Genomic DNA, 10,983 nt, shown 5'->3' on the forward strand with positions numbered 1-10,983 from the left:
AACCCCCTGTTGGGAGGTGTTTTATTTTCGCAGACTACTGCTGGCAGTATACCCTGCCCTCAGTAGGAGCAGGAACATTGGGGTGCTCCACACTAGCGGACCTCAGGCATGGTCGGGACACCCTGAGGTCATCATGGTCGGGAACCCTGCCCCTCTAGCACAGGGTTCAGCAAGGTTTACCAGCCATGGGCCGGATTACTCCCACAGAGATCATCCGTGGGCCTGACTGGCGCAGCGCGATGCCGGAAATCGCGTCTGCGCAGAAGCGACTTCCGGCGTCTGGACATGCGCAGATGCGATTTCCAGTATCTGCACATGCACAGATATGATTGTTGGGAAAACGCCTGGGAAGGCCACCACCTTCCCAAGACACCGGGGCGTCTCTCCAGTGTTCACTCTCTGGCTGTAAATCTTCCTCAGTCCAGAGAGACCGGTGATAAGCGACCCCTCCCTCCTGAGAGGAACACGCTCGTCTTCTGGCATCTCATTGCAGAAGAAAAAGACAATCAGTAGCTATAAACTACTTTATTCAACAGTCTATATACAGAGACTCCATTAGCATGTCTGCTCTCTCTCTCAGCAGCAGTACAGAAACAACATCTCACACAGAAGTGAAAGTAACTTCTCTAGCCAGCGTGAGCGAACCAGCGTGGTGTAGTAGTTAAGAGCAGTGGACTCGTAATCTGGGGAACCGGGTTTGATTCTCCTGTCCTCCACCTGCAGCTGCTGGGTGACTTTGGGCTAGTCACACTTCTCTGAAGTCTCTCAGCCCCACTCACCTCACAGAGTGGGGGGAGAAGGGAAAGGAGATTGTTAGCCGCTTTGAGACTCCTTTGGGTAGTGATAAAGCGGGATATCAAATCCAATCCAAACTAGCAGTACCCAACAGTACTGAGACTTCCTGTCTCACGCTCTCAGACACTCACATGATATAAACAACCGTAGTGCTGCTTGCTGAGCAGCTGGTGAGATAAAAATCCGAACAGTGATTTCTGGCGCTGCTCAGCGAGTCCCTGCACCGCGCTGCGCCGGTTTAACCCAGCACACAGGGGACTCGCTGAGCGGGTAACTCAATCCAGGGACGGCTCGTGGGCCGGTAAAACAGTCTTTGTGGGCTGCATCCGGCCCATGGGCCGACCCCTGCTCTAGCACAATGGATCATTTTCTGTGTCAGTTCACTGTGAAAGTCAACAAGAAAAAAGCAGTGACGAGAGTCAACAGCTTTCTTTAACTCTGCAGTGCTTTGGCTGCCAATTATTTTGGGTTTGTTTGTTTTTTAAAGAACCATTAAGAAAAAAGACAGGCATCCATTATAGCACTGCACGGCTTCAGCTAGAAATTTTGAAGCACGTGACAACTACAGTGGTACCTCAGGTTAAGAACTTAATTCGTTCTGGAGGTCCGTTCTTAACCTGAAACTGTTCTTAACCTGAGGTACCACTTTAGCTAATGGGGCCTCCCGCTGCCGCCACACGATTTCTGTTCTCATCCTGAAGCAAAGTTCTTAACCTGAGGTACTGTTTCTGGATTAGCAGAGTCTGTAACCTGAAGCATCTGTAACCTGAAGCGTCTGTAACCCGAGGTACCACTGTATTCCAAAGTGAAGCAATCAATTTCATTGTTTGCCTCCAAACCAAACCTCAAATATTTGGAAAACGTGGCTTCAGAACTCAAGATGACTCTGGTACATAGGCTGATCCAGAGGTTAGCTTGCTTCTCATTTAAATGACATATAAAATGTTGCTTACAACACAGCCTGACATACTGCAGACAATCTGGCTAAACGAATGAAACGTTAATGCCCGGTTCAGACTGCAGAAGGGAAAAAACGAGGCTCACTCTTCTTCTCCAGGTGCCACATTTGCAAGCAGAGTAAACAACAGCTGGAGACAGAGCAGAAGAAGAATGGGGGAGAGATTAAAGGTAATTTTATACTATATGGAAGACCAGACCCGGATGGTTAGCAGATTTGTTCATTTGGCCTCTTAATGCACCGGGTGATAAAGCAACAAATGCAAGGGCAAATTTGGATGATTAGAGAAACTGAATTAAACCAGAAGCCCAGAAGAGACTCACATGGGTTTCAGACCAGGTAAGCTTTCTTCAAAGTGATGCTTTTTTGCTTGCCAACATTTATGGATCATTCGGTATGAATGGTGAGGGTTCTGATGGAAGCCACAGGGCCCTGCAAACGAAATCTGCATTTCATATGTGAGTGCTTTCTTTCTTCCTGTTTGCACATCTCCACTGAAGTGTCCAACTTAGAATGGGTTGGACTTGCTTCTGAGCAGACATACCTAGGATGCCAGTTGTAGTTGTTTGAACATAGTGCCTATTGAAATCAAGGACTGAAGTCATGACTAACTTGCTCCATTGGTTTTTGTAGGACCAAATTGCAGATGATGATGATGATGATGATGATGATGATTTATACCCCGCCCTTCCCAGTTCAAAAACAGGGCTCAGGGCGGCTTACAACAAATTTATAACACTTTTAAAAACTTAAATTATAAAAGCAGCATAAAATACAGTATAAAAACATGAATAACAATAAAATTCAAAAATAAAAAATCAATTAGATAATCCCCAGGGTTAGCTGGCTGAATTGGTTCTACTTGGGCCAGCGAGGAGGCCAGGGGAGAATTAGCTGTGGGGTCTCAGAGCGGGTGATCTTCATAAAAGGGGAGGGGGAGGGATTGATTATGTATGTATGTATGTATGTATTTACTTATTGAATTTATAATCTGCCCTATACCCAGAGACCAGAGGTCTCAGGGTGGTTCACAGATAAGATCAACATAAAAACCACAATGTATATAATAAAAATAAAAACAACAACCCAATAACACACACCCAAAAAAGAGCCACATTTTAAAAAGGGCATAGGATGTCAATCAGATCAACCAAAGGCCCGGTTAAAAAGGAACGTTTTTCCCTGGCACCTAAAGGTGTTTCATGAAGGCGCCAGGTGAATCTCTCAGGGGAGAGCATTCCACAGATGGGGAGCCACTGCAGAGAAGGCCCTGTTTTCGTGGTGCCACCCTCCGAACCTCTCTAGGAGGAGGCACACGAAGGAGGGCCTCAGAAGATGATCTAAGGGTCTGGGTAGGTTCATATGGAAAGAGGCGGTCCTTGAGGTATCGCGGTCCTGAGCTGTTTAAGGCTTTATAGGTCAAAGCCAGCACTTAGAATTGGGCCCGGAAACTAATTGGTAGCCAGTGCAATCGGACCAGGATCAGTATAATAGGCTCAAACCATCTTGCTCCAGTGAGCACCCTGGCCACTGAATTCTGCACCAGCTGAAGTTTCTGAACTATCTTCAGAGGCAGCCCTATGTATAACACATTGCAGTAATCTAACCTTGAGGTTCTCAGAGCATAGGCAACAGTAGTTAGGCTATCCCTGTCCAGATAGGGGTGTAGCTGGGCCACCAGCCGAAGCTGATGGAAGGCACTCTGGGCCACTGAGGCCACCTGAGCCTCGGGTGACAGCAAGGGATCCAGGAGTACCCCCAAGCTACAAACCTTCAGAGGAACTGTGACCTCATCAAGAACAGGCGATCTCCCATCCATCCAGGCTGGGGGACCGCCCACCAACAGTGCCTCTGTCTTATCTGGATTGGGCTTCAGTTTGTTGGCTCTCATCCAGTCCATTACCAAGGCATCCAGCTTAGTCTGGATGCAACCCAACATGCCCACTTTAAAGTACAGCCACAGACATACTAGAAGGGTATACCCACAACCCCTGTTGTTCTAGCATCATAAAACTGACTTTGGCAGTACCTTCTGTTTTCAAGTAGAGTTGCCCCCCCTTTTTTTTACAATGCAAAAACATTTATTGCTCTGCCTTCTCTTGCCTCTGGCCCCGTAACTTTTCTTCTAGAGCAATTCAGTCTCTAGGTAACGAGAGCGAATCAGGTGCCAACAGCTATAAAAGTGCTATAAAAAGCATTCTGATTCCTGCACATCCAAACCTTGTTGAAGATACAAGTCAACACACTGTCTCCTGTCTGACTTCACTTGCCAGTTAGTTTGCAGCCCTATTCCCAAGAACAAATATGCACAGCCAGTTGGCCTTGTGGACAACCGGTATTTGAAAATGTGCAGTGTTTTTAACTTGGATAGCTTGCTAACGAAAGAACGTGTCATAAATTTGTGCCATGGTTTATTCTTGCACACATAAGAGAACCGGCAATGCAATAAGACACCTTTAGAAATCCAAATCGTGGCCAAATCGTCATGTTTGTTGCTCCCATCCCACTGCCTCTGTGCTAAATATACCTGTTTGCATTTTTAAGGGGATGACGAAGGAGAATGGAAGGTCATCAGAGGAAAGTTTCTGGCCATCAACACCGCAAATATAAGCTGTGCCTGCCCACGGAGCCCGAAAGGCCTTGCACCAGCTGCTCACTTGGCAGACGGCTCTGCAGACCTCATTCTGGTTCGCAAATGCTCCCGATTCAATTTCCTAAGGTATCTCATCAGGCACACGAACCGGGATGACCAGGTGTGTATCTGCTGCGACGGGTTGAAACGCGGGGTGACGTTCAATGCCGATCCTGTGCTCCCATTGCAAAAACACAAATGTAGATTGGGCATAATTTGAAAGAAGCTCCAATAGCAGCCTACGGGGGTGGGGGAGAGGGGGGAGAAACACCAAGGATTTGGATTGGCTATGGCATTAAAACCCTTTCCGGCAAAAGTGGAGTTGCCAGCTGCTCGCCGGAATTGGATTTCTGCGCCGCTAATTGGTCTGTGGCAAGGGGGAAAGTTTGGCAGGTGGAAGTTCTTGTAATGCGTTAGGAATCTCAAAAGTAGTGACTGGGGGAGCCAAGTGCTTCATTGATACTGACTGCACTATTGCAGAAGCTGGCCAGAGGAAAGAGCTGGCCAGATTTCCACTGCGGTATGAAATCGACCTTTCCCAGCAAGAAGCAAGCGGCCAAAGGGGTCACAGGTCCTACCTGGCCCTGCACAACAGCGGTGAGGACGTTGTGTCCTTTGTATGTTGTCGGATTCCTGGCCATGCTAGCTGGAGTCTTGATGGGAGTCAGAAGTCCAGCATCTGGCCTGCTCTCTCCTCCTCATCTGGCTGCTCATTTCTCAGGTTCAGGTGCTTGAGTTTGCTGACCAGCTTGACTGCCCACCTGCTTGGCTCGCCTATCTTGGCTCATATCCCTGTCTGGACAGTACATGTTTGCTGCAGCCTCCCAGCTCTGACAGTTCTTCTCCCCTTGCACTGATGCATATTGAACTACCTTGGGTTCTTCCCCTGCCCTACAGCCGACAAATGAGTTTCAGAATCCACCCCCCCCAAAAAAAATTACTATTATGTTTCCTCTTTTAAAAAGGCCAAATTCAAAACTGGTTAATAACATCGAAGGAAGACAGCTACTTACAAACAAGGCAGTTATTTGTTTCTTCCATGCACTGTACTTAATGTATGATATATACTCCTTGGGGCAGGAGCCTGTTCTTGTTTTACTTAGCGTAAATCTGTAAAGTGCCACAACCATTTATGGCGCCCTATAAATAATGATCTCAGCTCCCAGCGTTCCATTAGGCTCCAGGAAACAGAACTCCACCCCCCACCCTTGAGCCGTACAATTGAAGGGATGGGTCTATTGATTTGATTTTTATTTGATATATTATATTTTTACGCTGCTTTTCGTTCAAGTGAATCCCAAAGCAGTTTTCAGACAACAGATAACAATAACAGAAAATCACAGGTAAAGGTAAAGGATTCCTGGACGGTTAAGTCCACTGAATTTGACTACGGGGCTGTGGCGCTCATCTCACTTTCAGGCCAAGGGTTCCGGCGTTTGTCTGCAGCCAGATTTTCCGGGTCATGTGACCAGCATGACTAAACTTCTGGTGCAATGGGACACCGTGATGGAAGCCAGAGCACATGGAAACACTGTTTATCTTCCCAAACATCACAAACGCTGTATAAATCATATAGAGCAATCAACAATTCACCAGAAAAACAATATATAAAACACTATTAACAAAGCAGCAACTAAAAAATATAAGCTGATCATACCAGTTGCAGAAAAAGTCATATATGATTCACAAACAAATACAGCATTTATAGGGACGTGGGTGGCACTGTGGTCTAAACCACTGAGCCTCTTGGGCTTGCCAATCAGAAGGTCGGCAGTTTGAATCCCCGTGACGGAGTGAGTTCCCGTTGCTCTGTCCCAGCTCCTGCCAACCTATCAGTTCGAGCAGATAAATAGGTGGTGGGAAGGTAAATGGTGTTTCCGTGTGCTCTGGTTTCCGTCATGGTGTCCCGTTGCACCAGAGGATGTTTAGTCATGACCACATGACTCAGAAAACTCTCTGTGGGCAAACACCGGCTCCCTCGGCCTGAAAGCGAGATGAACGACACAACCCCATAATCCCTTTAACTGGACCTAACTGTCCAGGGGTCCTTTACTTTTTACCTTACAGCATTTACAATCTATGGAACAATATTTGTATGAAACAATAAACTAAGCCCTGCAAAGTTATTGTGCGCAGTCTCCACAGATAGACACAGACCTGATCCTCAGTGGCAGAGATCACCAAGGCTAGGGATCAAGTTACGATACGATACAATATATTTATTGTCATTGTCCCATACAGAATAATGAAAAGATCTACATAAGATATTCAAAAACCCCTAAAAACTCTGAAACCCCTTTTTAAAATGCAATATACTCCCATAGAGACTCCTTATACTGTGTTTAAAACCAGAATTGCATTTGGGTAGAAACCGTTTCTCAGGGGGCTAGTCCTAGTCTTTATAACCCTGTGCCTTCTTCCAGAAGGCAGAAGCTGAAAGAGATCATTTCCGGGGTGCGCACTATCCTGCACTATCTCTGCAGCTTTCTTATGACACCTGGAGGCATAGATTTGATCCAAGGTGGGAAGAGTGCACCCAATTATTCTCTCTGCAGTCTTTACAACCCTGGACAGCGTGGTTTTTTCCCTGGCACCTGATCCAGTGGCCCTGAATACACAGTTCTCATGGGTTGGTTCTCCATAAGTGAGCAGCTGCCATTCGTTCCTAGTGGGGGAAAGCAGCAGATTGCATTTTGGGGATAGGCAGTGTGGAAGCGGGGGCACAACATCCCCACCAGCGGCGCAACCGCAACTTTCACCACGAAGTGGATGGCAGCAACATCCCTTTTTAACTTTCTAAAGGCAGCTCCAGGACTGCAGGAAAGGAGGCGATAATGTTCCTACGCCACCGCTAGGTCCAAACCTGGGTTAGAAACTTGGAGAAGGGAATGCCAGATGGGAGGAAAGATCCCCTCACTTCCTTCTCAGAGTAGGTAGGTAACATTTGGTTCCCCAGTGAGGACAGCAGATCAGGAGCAAGCTTTGAAAAAATGTTAGCTCAACCTGCTTAGCATCTCACCATGCTGAAAATGTTTCTATTCCTTCAGTCTTCTGCAGACAATTAAGAACACACCTTTCCACCACAGTTTGCTGGTTTCCAATGTTAACTTTTCCATATGGTTTTCTTTCTAATTGTATAGTTTTCTGTATATTCTTTTAAAATAAATGGTGGTTTATGAATATTCTTTTAAAATAAATGGTGGTATATGAATATTTTGTTATGAGTAGATTTGATTCATTTCGTACGTTATAGTTAAGAAGGGGCAAAGGTGCATCTATTGAATATCAAGGAATAAAAGTTGACAGTGCCTCTTCCAGAGCTTGTCATAGGAGCCACTGAAACGCCATTCTAGGGACAGCCATACATTTTGCAATGTGTATTCCGTTTACTTTGCAGAGGGTCACTTTCTTTCCTTGATAGTGTGGGCAAGTCTCAGTATTTCACACTCAGTTTTCCACCTGTAAAATGGGAATAATTCTGACCTGCCTTACGGCATTTTTGAGGAGGACCCAGATCCCAGTTTGTTTGTAAATGACTAACCACCCTCCATTAGTGACATCCAGCTGGTTCGATGTGGACCAGGTGAACACTGAATAATAATAATAATAATAATAATAATAATAATAATAATAATAATAATAATAATTTATTTCTACCCCACCCATCTGGCTGGCTTTCCCCAGCCACTCTGGGCGGCTTCCAACAAAAGATTAAAAATACATTAAAAGATCAGTCAATTAAAACTTCCCTAAACGGGGCTGCCTTCAGATGTCTTCTAAATGTCAGATAGTTGTTTATTTCCTTGACATCTGATGGGAGGGCGTTCCACAGGGCAGGTGCCACTACCGAGAAGGCCCTCTGCCTGGTTCCCTGTAACCTCACTTCTCGCAGTGAGGGAACCGCCAGAAGGCCCTTGGCGCTGGACCTCAGTGTCCGGGTTGCACGATGGGGGTGAGCAGAATTGTCCCAATTTAGATGTGCCAAAGCCATTTGAAATCCGTGACCTGCATCTTTCTTTATACTGAACTCTGGCTTGCTTTGAACTAACAGAAGCGGTTTGCTGAGTTTTGAGTCAACAAACGCAACAGATTGCCTCTTCTCCCTTCTCTGCAGTTTGACTTCAGCTTTGTGGAGGTTTATCGGATCAAGAAGTTTCAGTTCACATCGAAACATTTAGAGGACGGTGACTGCGATGCCAAGAAAATGCAGAAGAATCGCTTTGGCCATTTCTGCAGAGACCACCCTGCTTGCTGTTGCATTCCTTCCAGCAGCACCTGGAACTGCGACGGAGAGACGCTGGATTGTTCAACAATTGAAGTCATGTGAGCATCTTCCTTTCCGGGGAAAAAGGGATCTGTGCTTTTAAACAGTTTCACTCGCTCCTTAATTGATGGGAGCTGCAAAAAAAATGGTCTCCACAGCAGATAGAAATCTGTTATTTAGTGCACACACAAAGCTGTACACCCTGAACGGGAAGTCTTGAAAATGAGAGGTCATAACATGCTTGAATTTTCAGACCTGCCTCTGTGCTGAATAGCAACTTCCGGTGTCGGGGGGAAGGCAGAGTTACAGTTCATTGGTACTTCAGTGATGGAGGAGGAAGTTAAAGCCCACTTCTCACAGTCTTTCTCCTAATTCAGAGGACCCAGCAGCTGCTTTTAATGTTTCAAAATGGTACATGTTTAGCAACACACGTAGTTTGGCCCTATGTCTTTAGGAATATAAAGACTAGTCGAGTGCATGTTCAGTTAATGAGTCCTGATATGTTTGTGTGAACTGACCCTAAATTTGGCTGGACTGTGGCCAAAATGTTGTGTTTTCTTTCATAGTTCTGCAGAAATCTGTAAGCGGTTTGTAATTCCCAACCAAAAGGGAATCAGTGGAAGAAATATAATGCAACATTCCACATTCCAAACTGAACGATACTCGAGTCGTACCTTGGTTCTCAAACGGAATCATTGCCGCAAGTCCGTTTGACTTCTGAAAATGTTTGAAAACCAAGGCACAGTTTCCTATTGGCTGCAGCACCTTCCTGCACTCAGTTGGAAGCAGTGTCGGACGTTCGACTTTCAAAAAATGTTTGCAAACTGGAACGCTCACTTCCAGCTTTGTGGCGTTCAGGACCCAAAACGTTCGAGTCACAAGGTGTTCAAGTACGACTGTGCTAATAATAGCAACCATAATAATGCCACATTTTAAGTAACACAATTAAATATCTCTGAAAAAAATCCACAACAGCCCTGGTCATTTATTCCCTGCCTCTCATCTAGGGAACACAAGCTCTTCACCACCAATATGGCAAGGCAACCATCACTTTCTCTGACTTTCTATGGGGTGCCATTGTGAACAACCAGTTCCCCTGGAAGAGCAAAGGGGTTTGCTCCTCCCGATGACTGGCCTAGTTCACAATTAATGCATCTGCATTTATTCCGCCCTTTCCTTCCATCTTGCAGGGTCCACTGCCAACTCATGAAACTGTTTGCAAGAGGAATAGAGAGGAACTCCACACTCGAAGCAATTCAGAGGCAGCTCTGCTGAGCAAGTTAACCGAAGCCCGTTCTCCAGAAAACAAAACGAAAAGCAAGCAACGGAAGGCAACCGCCTGGACAAACAAGCGTCTCAGGCACGTCAATAAACGTTTTAAAGCCGAAGACGTTTTTGTGGTAAAAGAATCCATTTTGGTAATATGCCTTCTCTGCGAATGCCTTCGAAGATTTTAGACTTAATGCACGTCAGGCTACTGTTTTGTGAAGAAAGCGAGGCTGTGTACACATCACCTCAAGCAGAGGCGCCAACTTGCGCCCAAAATTGAGGGGGCCCAGTGTGCTTGTGACATCATGCATGCATGTGACATTGCACCGGCAGGAGGAGGGTGCAGCTTCAGTGACTGGCAGCTCCTCTGGAGCCGGCCACTGAAGACGTGCCACTCTCAGCTCCATGCTCGACCCCACAGATATCTTTTGGGGGGTGAATAAACCTTGTAGAGAGCCAGTGTGGTGTAGTGGTTAAGAGTGATAGACTCGTAATCTGGTGAACTGGGTTCGCGTCTCCGCTCCTCCACCTGCAGCTGCTGGGTGCCCTTGGGCTGCTCACACTTCTTTGAAGTCTCTCAGCCCCGCTCACCTCACAGAGTGTTTGTTGTGGCGGAGGAAGGGAAAGGAGAACGTTAGCCGCTTTGAGACTCCTTAGGGTAGTGATAAAGAGGAATATCAAATCCAAACTCTTCTTCTTCTTCTTGGCCTCACAGAGTTGACGCCAGGGACCTCAAACCAACTTCCCCCTGATTTGAAAACACAAGCCAAGGTTAAGCTGAGGTGCGTCCACTTCCAGCAGCTGTTGCGCACATGCCGGCAGCTTCCTCAACTAGGATCCAAGCCAGGAAATGGGCGCCCCAAACCCCTCTCTGGTCTGTACATTTGCAAATGTGACAGCAGGGACGAACGACCTCACTGCATTTTAAGCCGCTATGCGTACATAGACTTGAATATTTGATACAGAGCGGGGCGAGCGTAGCTTGTCAGAGGCCCCAGGGCAGGAGTCCTGCTAGAATAAAGTTACTCAACCCAAACAAAAAAGCAGCCGGTCCCTAGCAGAGCC

At 46.4% G+C, this 10,983-nt stretch overlaps 1 protein-coding gene across 1 annotated transcript in view; it reads left to right on the forward strand.

Moving 5' to 3' along the window:
* CERK (ceramide kinase) overlaps window positions 1-10,037 on the forward strand; it is a 43,524-nt gene extending 33,487 nt beyond the window's left edge. The window contains exons 10-13 of the mRNA XM_081929161.1: window positions 1,853-1,923; window positions 4,298-4,506; window positions 8,500-8,708; window positions 9,840-10,037. Of these exons, the coding sequence (XP_081785287.1) occupies window positions 1,853-1,923; window positions 4,298-4,506; window positions 8,500-8,708; window positions 9,840-9,924 (574 nt within the window). The 3' untranslated portion in view covers window positions 9,925-10,037. The remainder of the gene's footprint in view (window positions 1-1,852; window positions 1,924-4,297; window positions 4,507-8,499; window positions 8,709-9,839) is intronic.
* Window positions 10,038-10,983: the final 946 nt, after the last annotated feature.

Source organism: Podarcis melisellensis (assembly GCF_964234715.1).
Source record: "Podarcis melisellensis genome assembly, chromosome: 10".
Taxonomy (NCBI): domain Eukaryota; kingdom Metazoa; phylum Chordata; class Lepidosauria; order Squamata; family Lacertidae; genus Podarcis; species Podarcis melisellensis.